The sequence below is a fragment of the Apteryx rowi genome, unplaced genomic scaffold (assembly GCF_003343035.1).
Source record: "Apteryx rowi isolate R43461 unplaced genomic scaffold, aptRow1 scaffold_47, whole genome shotgun sequence".
Taxonomy (NCBI): Eukaryota; Metazoa; Chordata; class Aves; order Apterygiformes; family Apterygidae; genus Apteryx; species Apteryx rowi.
Genome location: NW_020450727.1, coordinates 3,366,513 through 3,384,130, shown reverse-complemented (window position 1 = coordinate 3,384,130; position 17,618 = coordinate 3,366,513). Strand labels below are relative to the sequence as shown.

General features: G+C 37.2%; 1 protein-coding gene across 4 annotated transcripts in view; it reads left to right on the top strand.

The window, feature by feature from the left end:
* The window catches only part of XRCC5 (X-ray repair cross complementing 5), a 60,992-nt gene extending 44,485 nt beyond the window's left edge, over positions 1 to 16,507 (top strand). Inside the window, exons 17-21 of one of the 4 annotated variants that reach the window (XM_026078029.1) lie at positions 5,524 to 5,633; positions 6,215 to 6,311; positions 8,366 to 8,433; positions 14,209 to 14,280; positions 14,959 to 16,507. In XM_026078029.1, the coding sequence (XP_025933814.1) occupies positions 5,524 to 5,633; positions 6,215 to 6,311; positions 8,366 to 8,433; positions 14,209 to 14,280; positions 14,959 to 14,973 (362 nt within the window). In that variant the 3' untranslated portion in view covers positions 14,974 to 16,507. Of the gene's footprint in view, positions 1 to 5,523; positions 5,634 to 6,214; positions 6,312 to 8,365; positions 8,434 to 14,208; positions 14,302 to 14,958 lie in introns of those variants that run through there. The other 3 variants (XR_003255526.1, XM_026078027.1, XM_026078031.1) reach the window with 3 other exon arrangements.
* Positions 16,508 to 17,618: the final 1,111 nt, after the last annotated feature.

Below are 17,618 nucleotides of genomic sequence, written 5' to 3'. Positions count from 1 at the left end.
GCCTGGATGCAATCCTGTGCAATGTGCTCTAGGTGACCCTGCTTGAGCAGGGGGGTTGGACTAGATGATCTCCAGAGGTCCCTTCCAACCTCAGTGATTCTGTGATTCTGTGATTCTGTGTTAATAGAGTCTTTTGAAAATCTAAAAATTTCAAATTGGTGGAGATCTTAACGCTAGGTTTTCTGAGACTGGCAGCTCAGCTCCTGAAACAGTAATCAACTTCACTTTTAATTGACATCTGTGTGGTTCATTACTGTAGGGACCCAGTTACGGCTTACATGATCAGTTATGTGCTAGGGTGCCAAATTACTCATTGACGTTTATTGCTGATGAAACTAGTATTGCATTTCCCTTCCAGATATCTTTACACTCCTGTTTGTATTCAGGGCCACAGAGATGTCATTTTATGCAGGTCTTGTTTTGAGTAGGTTACAAGTACATAGTCATCACAAAAAGCAGTCCTCTAATAACGGCTTCTGACATTTTTGTCAATGAATGCAAATAAGATAGATTACTGTTTGCCTGAGTAGAATGTAATCTTTACTCGCAAGGGTATATAGCAAGTTTCTTTATTGCTATGGCTGCAGAGAAGACTCTAAAACACAGAGTGCTTGCCATCTTTGTAATGTCAAAGGAGTAGCCACGCGACTACCATTTCACCTTGTTGGACTCTTTGCAAGTTACTGTTCATCTCTGCGTTGCTGGAGAGCCGGTGTCTGATGCTGGCTGCTGTATTTCTGTAGGATTCTGTGGAAATTAAGATGGCTTATTGAAGGGGGGAAAAAAAGATACCAACACACACATGGTATTTCCTTTGGTTTGAAAATTTTCTGTGAAAGTTTCTCGGCCACATTTCATTACATCTTAAAGTGCTGCTGTCTGGGATCATGATATCTGAAGTCCTGTGGTCGAAAGGTTTTTCTTTTTTTTATTTTGCTGATTGTCAGCAAAGAGGTAAATCCGTAATGACAACTGCACAGTCTATGGGCATTAGAAAAAATGTCCAGTGACAAATAGTACCAAACTTCCTTTTTTTTTTTTTAATGTTAGTAGCAACTTTGTCTTTTTTTGTATGTGTTTTTTTTATTTATTCCTGGATATTTGCAGAAAAATAAAGTCAGTCAATAATTGCATATGTAGATTTCAGCAAATATTCTGTCTTGCCTGAGGTGTCACACTCTTGCCATGGCATGTAAATCACTACTTAAGTGAAATATATAACAAGGTTGTTTTGTACTGGATGCTTCATATGCATAAGAGAATTGCGTATGACAGATTTGCACTGGAAATTTATCAGGAAGTTGCAACAGGGATGATATTTTATTGCAGGGTTTTTCTGTAGAAAGAGCTGTAATTACCTGCCTTTCTAGACCGGGGGGGGGGGGKGTKTTTTTTTTTTTTCTTTAATACTTACTTTCACTGCATTTATTGTTGGCATATGTCTTTGCAGGTCATCAGCATTTTTGTCTTATTGGATGTCTTTGTATATATCAGACAATTTTCATGTTCTGCTGCTAGGTAGGCTGAATTCAGTGACTTATTTGATGAAAACAATTCAGTCATTAGAAGAATATTTGCAAACCAAATACCTGGGTTTATAAAAACACTTTGAAGTTTTCTGTATGTCTGCTTCGCAGACAAAGATGAAGCCAGACTTCTCTTAGAAGGGCATTGCAATAGGGTGAGAGGCAACACAAAATTTGGATTAGATATTAGTGGTTGTGGGGGGGGGGTTGTTGTTTTTTGTGTTTTTTGTTTGTTTGTTTGTTTGTTTACAATGAGGGTAGTCTAACATGGAAACAGGGGCCCAGAGAACTGTAGACTCTTATTTTTGGTGATGCTCAGAATTCAGTTGGATAAAGCACTGAGCCACCTGATCTGTAGTGACCCTGGTTTGAGTGGGAGTTGGGAGCAGATGTCCTTCAGAGGTCCGACCTAAATTGTTCGGATCTATATCCACAGCTTCCAGGCCATTTAGAGACACCATTTCAAAATTGAACAGCACCTCATAGTGCACTGGAGTAGCAGCTCTTGATCTTAAATTTCTGATTAGCTGGCTTAAAGATGAAGGAAGTCTGCACAGCTGAGGACCATTTTCAGTTTAGAATCAGTTTCTTCCTGTGGGTTACAAAATGATCATTCTAATAGAGCAGTAGTTTAAAATTCGTTATCAGGTACTGTAACTGACTTGTCAGTGACTCTTACTTTAGCCACGGTCCATTAATACAAATCATTATCATCACCACCACTGGATAATCCAAAAGATTGTTAATAATAGGAGTCTTTTGTCTACAAAAGGAACTTTTTTTAACCTGATGGATTAAAAAAAATTATCCACAAGGAATTAGGTTTGGACCATAATAAAGCCTCATCTATTGTTATGCTGTAATCTGGTTGGCATGGTGATCAAAACCAGCTGAACAAACATGAAAATATAACTGCAATTTTGTACTACAATAATTCAGGAATAACAAGAGAACATAATCGTCAATGGCATATTTCACAAAAAGTAATGGCACTAGTTAATATATCTTAGGGTAGGGAATGTTTCACAATGCCAGTGGGGAAGAGATTAGAATTCTATTAGAACTAATAGATCTTCTCCTATTCTAAGGTTTTTACTTGTCATTTTCCAGTCTATAATCTCTCAATACATTATCTAACCAATCAGCTCCAGTAAAAGGACGCAGGAGATTAAAATTTCCTGGGATGATCTGCAGAAAATGGTGGTTTTAGGACTGATGGAATTCCAGTTTATGCACGATGAAGAAGTTAATGATTTCACTTCCTTAAAAGGGGGATGGGGAGATGGGGAGGGGTAGGAAAAGAAGGTTATCACACTGTGGTAGTCTGAACAGGCTATCAGTTCACAGCTCCAGGACCTGCTCTTCAAAACCCCAATATCCGAGATTTGTCTGGGATGCATCAGTTTGCCCTCGTATTCACAGATGAGTTAGATGGAGATGGATCTCTTTGCAGAACTTGCCTTTTTGCAAAAATAGGGAGATCTACTTTTTACAGCACCCAAAACCAAAGATTCACACTAACAGAAGGGGACATGACAGGTAGTAGAAGAAAGGGAAGAAAGAAATAAGCAAGGTTCTCAACCTTTAACTGTAAAGAAACAAAATCCGCTTTGGATAACCCTATGATCTTTGCCACTGTCTCTGGTACTGCCTTGGACCCCTTGAAGTAATTTGATAGTCTAATCAGAACACAGATATTTTATCTATTTTGGATTTGTCAATCATTGTTCTGTCATTTGAGAGAGACCCTGTGAGCAGACCTGTTTTTAGCCAGGCTGTTTCAAGCTTTTAGAAGAATCTCACTTCAAATAACTGTTGCAGTGTAACCTGTCCCCTGCATATATTACGACCTTGTAGTGCAATATTACATAGTGAAATAATGCAGGGCTCTTTTAGTTCCTTGCAATAGACTTCAAAAAGAGACAGCTCAGTCTGTAGCAAGCAAAAAAGTCTGTTCTTCTGATGGCTGCCAGTGCAACCAAATAGAAGGAGAATTAAAAAAAWAAATAAATACAAAAGAATAAGTAAACTATCTGATAATTCCAGACAGCATGTTGGAATCATTCTGACAGTGAAGACTTTTATTACACCTTCTTAATGCCTGGGGTTTTAATTTAACACATCAATGAAAAGGCAGCATATAAAATAACACCACCACCACCAAAAACACCAGCAGKACTTGCTTTTATTAGTGCAATTTGTAAGAAATTAGAACATTTAATGAGAAAATCGTTAAGCATGAAAAAAATGGACTGACTTAACTTGTGGAGCTTAAGTAGTGAGATTTCAATTTAGTTTGTCAGCTTCTGGTAAATAAATAGAGTGAGTTGATCACCTCTGGAACAGTAAGCACTTCAGCACACTTTCTTGTGTTACAGTTGCTGTTGGACAGAATCACCATCCGCCTCCTTTTCTAGAAACTCGCTAAGATCAGCAGCTAGTGGGAGAGCATCCAACGCATTGTGGTTTACTCTCTTTTTTCAGACCCAATTCATTTAAGCATTTTATAGAACATAGATGTAACAGCTAGTTCTGTATATGCTTATGGTCAGCAGAGTGGAATAAAGTACTTAAATGATGTGCACCTCTCGGGGCGTTTACTTATACTTGTCTTTTCCATTAGTCTCTGATGATTTTCTGTCATGATGCTTCCATAGCTGAAACGGTTGTAATGACATCCATGTCCATAGCATCTGAACATAAGAATGGCTATATAGGTCAGACTAAAGATCCTCCCAATCCAATAACCTGTCTTCAATGCTGGCTGCCAAGAATACAAGAGCAGAGCAGGCAGGTGCTGTTACTTGTCCAAAATATTTTTCTACATTTCCTTCCTGAATGGCAATGTTGTCTTTGTGTTTAATCTCCCTTGATGATTTCTTCTTCCAAGAATTTGTTCAAGCATTTTTTTGAAGCCATTAAAACTCTAGCATCCCGCAGCAACCTGTGGCAAAGAGTTCCACAGGTTGACTGTTTTTGTTTGGAGAGGTACTTTCTTCTGGTTGTTCTTAACCCACCTCCTTGCTCTTGTTTTGGAAGAGGCAATGAACAGTCGTCTTTTTCATGATGCTTGTGATTTTTATAGATCACTCTTGTATCCTCATCACACTTGTCTTTTTTCCAGACTGAAGTGTCTGCCAGAGGATAAAACTGGACTGTTCCTCACCTATAATTAAATGTGAAGAAAATAAAGGACAAAAGTACAGCAGAATTTTTTTTTTTTTTGTGCATCCATAGTTCATATTGACATTTTCACTTGTCGCACTTGCAGTGTTTTACAGCTACCTACCTTTTAAGAGCCACTTGGTAGTGAGGCTGTTKTTCCCCTTCTTGTCAGTACAAGTCTCGTTGTCTGCCTCTGCTTCTCCCTGCCAGGCATGCACGGTTTATAGCACTTACCTCCATGGTTATGAGCACCATTGCCCTATTTGAAGAATCATCAAGGTAACTTAGGGGAAGGCAGGGTATACTCCGATGTCAGTAGCAACAAGGTAGACTTGACTGCAATCACCCTGCAGCTATTGTTTTGACATTGTTGCATCCTTGTTGTAAATTTAACTCTCCTATTGAAATATGTATATATTTCAAAGGATGTTTAGGGGATATATTTAGAGTCATAGAACATAACTTCCCTCACGTTTAAGAACCCAGTTGTTCCCGTTTTACTTTCTGTCAAACAAGCTAGGTCAGTGTCGGCGCTTTTGTTCTTGGCTTTCAGGTAGAAAACTTTCCTGCCTTGGCCACAGATGTGTGTCCCATTTTTTTTTCTATTCCCTCCTCCTAGCCTACCTGGCTTTTTCATAGAGACTGAAGTAATTTTCAGTAGCTTAGATGCCAATTATTGAGTTGCGTAGCTTGAGGAGGTATGGGTATGCTTAACTCCTTTAGTGCCTGTCAAGGTGGGATAGAATAATGAGAGATAAAGTAAAAATGTTTTCTCACTTTGAAAATGTGCATTCTTTGATATTTTTTTTTTTTTTTTCTTCTTTTCTTTCAGTGAGTCAGCAGTTGACAAACCGCATTGATCAGTTTTTGGAGAATAAAGGTTCGCAGTACTACATGAAAGGCATCAATTGTATCAAAGTTTTCAGAGAGGAGGCCATAAAGGTAATGATGATATATGGAAAGTCTGATCTTTGTCAAATTAAAGGCTTGGTGGACCTACCTGCTGTATGAAAAATTTGATAGATTATTGCTATAGCAAAAAGAGATGATTTATAGGTTGGAATCCGTTGTACTGTTTGAAAGTTTAGAAATACAGCTTGCACTTTGTGTGTGATGTGGGGTTTTTTGTTTTTTGGTTTATTCTTTAATCCCCACTGGAAGAGGGACTAGATTCCCTGGTGTTATTTACTGCTGTTTGTTTTCTTTTAAACATGAAAACACAGGGCCTGTGACCTGTGAGAAGAAAAGTGTGCCATTCTCCAAATTTCTTCTTAAATAAAGCTAGTCACAAGAGAGTCTGCAACTTTCTGAAATGCAGTTTCTTTTGTGACTCACCCTACCTTAGAAATCTTGGTTTTAGCAGAATTAAATCTGTAGTGATGAGATAAAGCTGTACTGGTAAATTTTGAGATGGCTTTTGTGTTCACTCCGTTAGATGACTTCATAAAGAATTAAGTTAGCAGCTTTCTTTAGTAGGCTACTTCAATATTTCTCTGTTATCATTGCTGTTATTTTTTTTTCAGCTGTCCAAGGTGCAGTGCTTTAATGATTTTCTGCAGGCACTGAAGTCAAAGGTGGAAGATAAAGCCTTAGCTGATTTCTGGGAGATAGTGATGCAGGGTATGATGGCAATACCTTTTTTTTTTTTTTTTTTTTTTTTTTTTTTTTTTTTTTTTTTTTTTTTTTTTTTTTTTAGTGTATTTTTATAAATTGTCCATGATGTGAGAGGAAACCTTATGTTAGCAGTGGGACACTTAAACTAAACACAGAGCAGCATTTCTGATGTAGTTCATTCCTGCAGCTTGCAATGTCAAAGAAAAAAATTTTTCACACAACTCTTTTGCACTGATGATTTCATACCAGCAATATTTCATAATGCCATGCCAAGTCTTGTTGAAATGGTAAATTAATAGTGTGAGAAGAGAGACAAGTTAAACGCTACAGGGTAAGGAGAAGAAGATATGATTTCAGATGAATTTTAAAATTAATTGAAAAACTCATGCAGCAGAGATATAAAAAGACTCTTCCATATTAAGCTTCAAAAAAGGCATGGATAGCATTGAAACATGTCACTGATCATTTTGTATTTAAGCAACCTGGAAAACAGAATATGTGGTATTATGACACCTACTTGTGATTAATCTGAGAGATACCAGGCAGTACAATTCCAAAAGGCATTCAGAGACTATACAAGTTGTAAATAAAGGAACATTTTCACAAATTAAAAAAAATGATGCACTAAAAAAAGTCTTTTACGTCATACCCCTAACTTTGATTGGAACCAGCGCTAGGAAAATATGTTAAATGCTCAGCTGTGTCTCTTTATGGTACATGCTATAAAATGCAGTCATATGCTTTTGTATAGCACATTTCAAAATGAAGGACTCTAGACTCTTTAGTGTCTGCTTTATTCAACCATTTCAGAAATACAGAATTTGTTTAACAACCCAAAGAAACAGTGCAAGATAGCACTCAAAGAATACTACATCCAATTGTACAGTAGGGAACTTATCTGAAGAAACTGAGGAAAAAAAAAGCTTTGGAAATAGGAAACCTAGATTTTCCAAAGTAATGCTAGTATGCTCCGTGTTTATAACTTTGGTTGGTACAGACCAGAGTTTCCAACAAGCTGGACAATATTTTTGAAAAAAGAATTCACAAATACAAGCAGAATTGAGATTTTCATACAAAAAAGACTGTTCTAAGATGATGATAAAATCATGGTGCATTATGCATAATCTAATTGGTCTCACTGAGTAGCTGAGATTGCTTTTGGCTTCCTGCTACCAAAAGCTGAAGTCCTGCTTTCCCTGTTTCTGGCCACATCCCTTCCCATCCCTTCTCTTCTGCCCAGTGTGATATGCACCGGACCTTTTCATGAGCCGTTTCAATCACCAAGCCCACAAAAGATGATGAATGAGATTAAATGAGTTGAAGTGGCTTTTGGAACAGGAGCAAAGCAGATCTGTTTCATAAGTTGTTTGAATTTCATGAAACCGTGCCATGTAGTTTCATGGGCACATTAAGTTGGCATAAACTTGTCCTGCTGAACCTGCTGTTCTTTCCTTTCATACCCACAGCTTCCTTGTGCAGGCACAAGCATTTTTTGCAGCCAGGGATGAGCTAGACTGGGAACACATTTGGGGTTAAAAGCAATTGAGATTATTATTATTTTTTTTTTTTTTTTCCCCTGGGTCACTGCATGGGATGATGGCACTGGTACAACAGAGCAGGCAAGACCACTGCTTTTGGTGGTCAAACTGTAAGGAATCATAATGTCAGTGGATGTATGGTATGAGTTAACTTTTCTAAGGCTATTAAGGCTGAAGAGCATGCCAGCAGTGACTAAAAGTGTAATTTCTGATAGATTTTCAGCATTTCATCTGTGATCTATGATTTCAGTGTCTCATTAGTTTGATTGTCACAATATTAGCAGTTTCCTAAATGGATACTTCCACAAGCTTATGAATATTCTCATTAATTTATTTTTGCATCATGATAGTTGATTCATTTATGCAGGTCAYGTTTTCCTTTGAGCAATTTTTTTTTTTTTTGCCAGTGATGATGACACATTTAGAAGTTGGAATTTGGAAGATTTTTTCATTTCTAACACTAAGTGGATTTTTGGGAAGCCTTGTAATGATTTTTTTCTTCTTTTTCTTTTTTTTTCTTAGACAGAATTTCTTTGATCACTAAAGATGAAGCAGAAGGAAGTTTGGTGACTAGTGAAGAAGCTGAAAAGGTATATATATATATTTTTTAATGAGCATCTCTTTGTGTAAAGCCCTTGCTGTGGAACACTTTCTTATGTGGATAAATCTTTAGACGAATGAAATAGGATCCAGATGAAGGAAGAACAGTTGTTTTGCCACAAAAGTGAAATTGCCCCAATTCAGAGCAAAAACAATTCCCTAGGTTGTACTACAGCATTTTGCTTTAATTGGCCTTTAGAAAGCAGCGTATTCTGATATTATCTGAAAATATCCTCCAGAAAGAATAGRAACTTAAAGAACTCAGTTTAGTGGAATGGCAGTAAACTATTTATATATGCAAGAACACTGTCACTATTTGTGGTTGATAAAGAACTGTGATCTYGTTGGTATGTGAGTTCAGAAAGCAAGAATTTTTTGGTCTAGAGTTTTTATGCAGTTCAGAAATATAAAGTTGTTGTGGCTATTTTTTTGCCATTTATGCAACAGTATCAGTAATTTCCACTTTATGCAGCTCTTGTGAATTGATAGCAGCATAAATCTATGATGGCTATTATTATTAGTGAACATATTAGATCCTTCTGGAAATAGAAGTTTTGGGGTATTTACAGGTATGCAGAAATATAGTGCTTGATGTCACAGTTATGAAAGAGTGAATTATAACAGTCAGAATAGTGCATTCTTGTTTCAAAGAAGGCAGTATTCAGAGTTAATAGGTACATCACTGTCAAAAATCATATTTGTATTCATTTTGCATGGAGAGGATGTGACAGACGTTCTTGTATCAGGCTGCTAGCCATGATTTTAAATAGTTTAGGAGAAAGAAGGTCATTGTATTAAAGACCCACAAGTTAAACCTGTAGCTGAATTCCCAAGTACTTTGCAGAGAAGCAGCTTTTCTAAAAGAAGCCACATTAATCACTACAACTTCAGGCCTTAAATTAGCATTAACCAGAAGGGAGTTGAAGTAAGTTCTCCAAGAGTGAAACAATGAGTAGGTAAAAGGTTGTATTTTAGAAACTACTTTTTTCACCTGTGACAATTGACCTCAAGGTGGAGAAGGCACAGAAATACAGTGAAAATGAAAACTGAATCCAAAAAGCTAAAGACACGTATGAATTACAGATGATAGAACAGGATTCTTTTTGTAGACATGAAGGACCTACTGGCTGTTTCTCATCATGTATAATTGTATAGAGCAATTCTTTCCCCAGCAGCCATTTTAAAGAGTATCAGTATTTTGCTGTATATTCCAAAGAGTATGAATATACTTGGAAACTTCAGAAGCTAATTTTTCTTGAGAACTTCACTTTCTAGACTGAAACTACCCTTGGTGCTCAAAATGTGCCCATGCTGCGTGAAATAGCCTCTATTCCTTAAGGAAATCTCTACTAGCCATAAAGACATTATAGCATATAATTGTCTTAACTATGAGCTTGCAGTGGCTAAAAAATGCTCTGCCTTGGTAGGAATGCAGTACAAGGTATGAAGAGTAGCAAGGTTTAGGTTTACTGCTGCCTAGCAAAGCTGGATAGAAACATTTGTAGACTGACTTCAAATTGGCTTTTTGTTTAACGTCATCCTACAGTCAYGGCTATGGAGTAACCCTGGTGTTGCGATACAGGATATTCTGTTTTGTGAATTGTTGAAGCTCCTGTAATAACCATAACTTCCCTTTAAAAACGGGGGAATAACAGAGATGGCATGAAATTAGCCCTGGAAGTGCTGAGAGAGCAATGAGAGTGTGTGGGGGGGTTTTTTTGTTTGTTTGTTTAAGGCAGTTACCTTGCCTTTCAAAATAAATGTGTTACATCTGTTTGCTTGGCCAGGCTGTTGGCAATATCAGTTAATCACTAGATGAATCTCCCTCACTCTCTAGATCCAAAACCAGAGCCTTGATTTGCAGAGCTCTGTTATTGTCTGTTGAGGGGTTATATGACTTAAAAAGCTGGAGGACTACATATACATGGAGTAGAGATCTGAAGGGACAGAAAATTTTATCTTGAGTTTATGGGCCTGACCTAAAATCTAATTTTCCTTGGTCCAGACTTAAAACCTGCCACGGGTTTCCCCAGCATTTTCCTAGGTCTATAACAGATTGCAAAAATGGTTCATATGATTTTTATACTGAAGAATATTTATACTTTGAAACAATTCACCAAAGAATTATATATATGTATTTTTTAATGTCTCACTATACAGTGAGGTGCATGTTTTCTTCACCTCTGTAATATGCCACGTGCTCATAATTGCAAGTGTGTAGGGCAAGGAATTGGCTGTCTGTTTGGTTGGTCCTATGTTACACAGAAGCCTTTTCTCTTATGTGCAAGTCACTAGCTGATAGCAATTTCAGGACTGTTTTGGATATAACATTTCAAGTTTATTGAGGAAGAATGTAAGACTTACAAGGCTGCTTATTAGGGAGGTAACATGCAAAAGTTTTTCTTTTTAGTTGAACAAGGTTAACCCATGCATATTTTCTTTACTACTTATCATTGAGGAAAAAATGGCCTTACCCATTTTTTTTTTCCTGTAATAGTGGAGATGCTCTTTTTAGAGCATTAGGATGATAGGTTAAAAGAGCATAATTGTCAAGTGCTTTTTATGGTTGCTTTAGGGAAGATAATGGGATTTCAGCACAACTATTATATGTAATTTGCTACTGCATAAAACAGATTTTTCTTTTTTTTTTCTAAAAGACAATTTGAAATATTCAGCACTTTATGGAAACTTCAACTTTCAATTTATTGTAAATCTTCTTCCTAAATTTCTTTAGCTTTTAGCTTTCTTTAGCTAATTTAGTGTGGGAAAGCTAGTTTTGAAAACTTTGGAAAAAATATGCTACTTTCAGAAATACCATTTGACTCTTAATTAACTGTGTAAAATGAAATTTGCTCTGGCACAGAAAACATTCAGAGCTGACAATGTCATTAGCTTTTAGTTTTGTAATATATGCTTTATATTACTACTAGATTGAGATTTTTTCCAGGAAAAAAAGATATACAAACATATGGCATCTTGAAATTCTAATTCCTTGCATCCTTGCCACCTTCTCAATTTTTTTGCAGCTACAAAAGCAACAAGATAAATTGAAGTCGGCATGTTAAACATGAGTGTTCTCTGTAAAGGAGGTCTTCAGCATTGCTCTTGGATTTTGCTCTTTAGGATGTAGAAAAGGTCTGACCTTTGGCTAGCGAGACAAATAGGCRGAGGTTGTTTACATCTGGTTTTGGTTGATAGGAATCAACATGCTTCCTTTTTAATCCTGGTGGATGAGGTATCTGGTACTTCTCCACAAAATTAACTTATTGTATTTAATATAGGGAATTGGGAGGGGGAGAGGGAAGGGAGGGAGAGGGAGACTGGGAAAGAGGGTGAGAGAAGGGAGACTTTTTCAGGGATTCAGAATTGCTGACTCAAACATTAAAGCATTAGATCCGCTCTTGATATGGTGGGAGAATGCAGAAGGCAACTTCTCAATGTTTTGCCCATGTTCTAAAGCTGTCACTCTTGTCCTAGAGATGGAACAGAACATTTTGTTTATATAAAAGGATGTTTAAGCTTTTTCTCGTCCAAGTATATTGTCTTAGAGATGGATAATGCTCTTACAGGGATCCCTTGCTACTAATCCCTACTTTCTCTCTTCAGTTCGTACCAATGGTTATTACCCTCATTTACCCATCCTCTGAGGAAGGAAGCATGGAGGTTTTTAGTGCTGTTGATACCATGGTCTTATCTATCTAGATTATCTTTGACATGACCTCCATGACTGTAGTAATTGAAGTCCTCAGGTAAACAGTAGTTTGCTTTTATAAGCCAGGTATGTTTGCACAAAAATGTTACCAAACTTTAAACAGGTATTTATAGATTGTTTAATGTGATTCTTTTCTAATCAGACRTTCTCTTTTTGTCATCTAGAGCTACAACCAAATAGTTTCTGAATTAAGCATAATGCAACTTGAAAAGCCACGTAATATGGCTTTCCTTCCTTCTCCCTTTTCATTGCCATCTTTTTAGCCAGGGCAGGGTTGTTCCTGGTTCTATATATTTGTTGTTCTGTGTGTTTTAATGAGAAAAATAAGATTTATAATTTTACTAGTGAGGATATTGCTAACAAGACCATAACTAAAACTTTAGACAGCTGAATCATGTGTTTGTATTTTTTTCTACCATTATGGATAAATTACTATTTTTTGCACTATGTTAAAGTAAGACAAAAATAATTCAGAGGTAATTGTACTCCAGATATTGTCTATATATTTGATTTCTGTTGTTACAATGTCTGAACTGGTTAGCTTTACCTTTTGTTTATTATGCCAAACACTAAGTGAAGGGCATATGGTGAGTTGTATCAGCAGCCACTGCAATAGAACTTTACATAATGAATGTTCTATTTTTAAAGACTACCATTCTAACCATCTTGCATGTTTGAGAGGTTTTTTAATTCATGTCCTTGTTCATTTGTTAAATGTTAATTGAACTAAACGGGAAACTTTTACTGAATTCCACACAGAAACAGAATGCAGTGCTTAAGATCTTTGCTAGACAAGGCATTGGTCAACTTATATATGTCTTAATAGCAATAGGGAAGTTGTGGGGTTTTTTTTGTTTTTTGGGKTTTTTTTTGCTGTCCTTTAGCATTTTGTAGTCACACACAGTATTGTTTTTAAAAATACGTTTTTCAGAATATAAGAATGGTCTTTAAGAATGGACCAAATTTCCATCTAGCCCAGAATCCTGTCTTTGACAGTGGCTGATAATAGTTAGATAGGGAAAAGTGTACTTTCCCAGGCTCTAGCCRTTGACATCTCGGTTACTTCCTGTGCTAGATGTTGTTTCTATAGCCTCAGTAGTCTTCAGTGTATTTCTCTTCCATGAACTTGTTCAATCTCCCCATGAGACCATGGACTAATATTTGCAGTGTCCTTTGAAAAGTAGTTCTACAACTTAACTACATGTTGTCTGAAGAACCACCTCCTGTTGTCAGTTTTTAACACACATTACCATACAATCCCTTAAAAGGAAGTCTCAAGAAATTTCCTCTGCTTTAAGATAGTTTTGGAGGATGGAAGCCACAATGAACTTCATTCCTGCATTAGGAGGAGCATTGCCAGCAGGTTGAGAGAGGTGATTCTCCACCTCTGCTCAGCCCTGGTGAGGCCACACCTGGAGTACTGTGCCCAGTTCTGGGCTTCCCCCAGTGTAAGAGAGAGATGGAGCTACTGGAGCTAGTCCAGCAAAGGGCCACTAAGATGATTAAGGGACTGGAGCATCTCTTATATGAGGAAAGGCTGAGAGTTGGGACTGTTCAGCCTGGAGAAGAGAAGACTGAGAGGGGATCTTATTAATGTGTACAAATATCTTAAGGGAGGGTGTCAAGAAGATGGTGCCAGACTATTTTCAGTGGTGCCCAGCAACAGGACAAGATGCAATGGGCATAAACTGAAACACAGGAAGTTCCRTCTGAATATGAGGAAAAACTTCTTTACTGTGAGGGTGACAGAGCACWGGAACAGGTTGTCCAGAGAGCTGGTGGAGTCTCCTTCTCTGGAGATATTCAAAACCCACCTGGACAGGGTCCTGGGCAACATGCTCTAGGTGACGCTGCTTGAGCAGGGGGGTTGGACTAGATGATCTCAAGAGGTTCCTTCAAACCTCAACCATTTTGTGATTCATTATCACTGGGCTTTTCTTCCTTTCATTTTTAATCATAGATGTGTTAGTTTTGATGTTAAAAGAAAATACATACATTTAACATTAAGGGTCTGAGTTTTCTCAGTATCATTTAAGTACATTTTTATTTTTAGTTCTTGGCCCCGAAAGAAAAGCAAAATGAAACTCCGCCTGCCACAGACGAAGGTGGTGACGTTGATGATTTGGTGAGTGCCATAAAGACATGATGTGGCTTTAGAATTAAATTGTAACTGAAAGGTGCAGTGAGAGAGAGCTTCTTAAAGCAGTAGGTTAGAGTGCCCAACTCAGAAAATACCAAGGAACTAAGGCAGGGAAGAGACGCATAAAATTACTTAATTGCTATTTTAAAATGTACCAAAATATCTAATTTAATAAGCATAAACACTGGGTTCTGTGGTAACGCTGATGTTTACATAGATTAATCCTGTTCTCTAGCATTCTTCCAAAGATCCAATAAGGCTGCTTGTTTGATAGCAGGTTGTTATAACTTACTGTAATAGCATTTAACAAAGCTTGTAGATGTAGAACAGCTATTTATGTGGGAAACTAAAAATCATTTTTAAAAAGTTGTTTTAGACTTCTCGATTAACCTCTATACAGGCTTGCTGGAATTCAAGGATTTTGAGAGGATTTTTAATAAATATTTTAGCCATTTTTTACTTGCTGAGTCATTACAAATCTGTCTCCAAGGCTTAGGTTTGATTCTGTACTTTATAACAGCTTAGTATTAAGTTTAAGTACAGGCCATTTATATTTTACCATGAGTATTTCTGAATTTACTTTGGTTTCTAAATGCTAAACACACAAAATAAAGAACCTGAATTCAGTGCCTCTTTTTCCAAATTTGTTACTTCTATTTGCAGCTGGACATGATGTGACTGGGCACTACAAGGTGACCATACTGGTGAAGGTTTGGAAAAGATCTCCCTGTGAGATGGGGCACAAAACAAGATGCCAAGGAGAAGACAGTATATCCATCTTTATTTTCTCAAGTGAGAACAGAAGTCCCAGAGACATTTCCAATTGGTGTAAATGTCATCTGTTTCTTCAAAACTAGAACAGAAGATTGAAATAATCTGAAGTATTTTGGGAGTAATGATATCTTTAAGGCATCTCTTTTTTTCTTTAGCACACTGAATCTAGTTTATCCCTGGTGTTCCTTCCAGCTAGACACCACTAAATTTAATGAGAGCCTGCACTGGCACCTGACATCCTTGTTATGTTGCCTGGGAAGGAAGATAGAAATGTCATGGTGAGGTTACCAGGTAATGTAGAACCTTTAATGGAGGTAACTCCGTAACRTTATAGATAGAGAAGGAAAAAGACTGTATGTTCATGTTTTTCCCCTATAAAAAGGCAGGAAAAAGGTTTATTTAAAAAAAAAAACTAGGCCATAGAGTTCACAAAATAATGACTTGAAATATAAAACAATTTAAAGTACATAGCAAAGTGCGTTGATTGCTTCCCCTCCCCGCCCCCTGCACTGTACTCAAATCAGCAATGGTAGTCATTTCTCTGTGCTAGAGATTCTTTTTTCCATCAGGTTGGCAGCAGCAGCAGTCCTCAAAGTTTCTGCCCATTTCTGTTATGGGCTTTCATGTTCTGTGTCCTGTGATTTTATTTTTTTCACAGACTTTTAACTAGTACAATTACTGTAGATATTCCTGGTGCTGAAAGAATGAATAAATCAGTTACTTATATCCCCATTTTGTACACTGCAGATAACTACTAACGCAAAGCAGAAGAATCCATAAAAGCTGTACGTGAAACCTGTGGTAGATACTGATGATAATTAACATCAGTAGCCTGAGTGGGCTATCCATACAAAGCAATCCAAAATAGTCAAATACTGCTCAGAAAGAGATACTGACATGTGATTTACAGATCTAAAGAGACGCTAACAAAATCTTCACAAATGCTTGTTTGTTACAGGCTGATTCACGCCTTTAAAAAGCTGTTCTTTTGTTACTGCAAATGTATAAACATACTGTGCAAAATGGTGTTGAGACCATAGAAAATATAAAAATCATGAGCTGTAGTTAAAAGGTACTTTGGTTTGGAATATCTGTATTTTCTACTGAACAGCTCCTCTATGAGAAACAGTGATTGATCTTGCCTGTACCTCCCTACACAGAAGCCTGCTCTCTTTCCTCTCTTATGTTCCATCCTTACTTAGTTCATACAGACTTTGGAAGAGATTTCTCAAATACCGATGGGCAGGGGGGCAGGTGATCTCTCCAGACCTTTAGAGCTTTTGTGTCACTGGAAGGTATTTTGATGAATTGTAAATAAGAAATAGTTGGTCAGTCCATTGTTTTCACTGTCTTTTGAGGCCAGTTATTGGGCGTATAACTGGCTGGAGTTTTCTACGTTTTCTTAATTAGTTTGATTAATAAAATGTTTAATGTATTGCTTTTGTTTTCTTTGGCACTCTGTCTCCTAAAATTGGATGATTAGCTGCCTATGCAGTACCTAACAGGAACTACCAAAAACCCCTTTTCTTAACACACGCAGTGCAAACACTGAATATCAGAAGTCTTCTACAGAAGCTAATTAGCTCTCTGGAGCCATAGAAATCTCTGTTCTTTGCAAACACTAAACTTCACAACATGCCTATGAAATCATTTTCACCATTTTGCAGAGATGCTGAGAAATCTTGGTCAAGAGCAGTCAGGATATAAAATTACTTTGCAAATCAAAATGAGGATTGGGGCTTTCCATTTCTTTTAAACCAGTTGACCACATTTTTAGAGTGATGTATTGTATCTGTCAAGCAATAAGCACTTTGGAGTCTACAGAGTATTATTTAATAGGTCTTGTAACCTATACAGCACATTTAGGCTCAGTCTGGTAACTGAGTTGCTAGAACTGAAGAGGGGATTGGGAATTTATGACTTAGGTGAAAGTGCATTCTTAGAAGGTAGACGGAGTGTCTTTCATTCTGCCTATCCTTCTGGGCATCAGTCATCAGAAACTTGTGGTATGTCTCATTGAGAGTCTGTCAGATAGCAAACTGATTTTATACTTGTTCTTTGCCAAAGTGCCAGCTTTCAGGTTCTTATTAAATGATTGGAAGTGATTTTTCACTTAGTCTAAGCTCATATTCTCTGTTATAAAGTCTGACCTAGTTACTCACTAATTACTTTGAGGATAAACATTCTGAATTGCAATACTGGCCAGTCTTCAGAAACGACAGAGTGGTTAGTTGTCCACTTTAGCAAACCTGCTGAAAACACCCTGCAAATTCCTTTTCTTGCAAGCAGTCTAACATCCCCTGTTCCGTACTTCATAGCTTGAGAAATTATCAGAGTGTTTAAAAAAAGAAAAGGTAACATCTGCTATTGAATTGTTGTCTGGAAGGAATGCCTCTTTGGAAAGTTCTTCTGTTGCTAATAATACAGGACAGCAACCCTGGTTAGCCTTGTTTGCTGAGAGATCAAAGCTTGTGATTGTGTTGTCTATGTCTTCTGTTAATCTACTGTTTTGATATCTCTCTAACTCGTTTGGCAGTATCAGTCAGCTT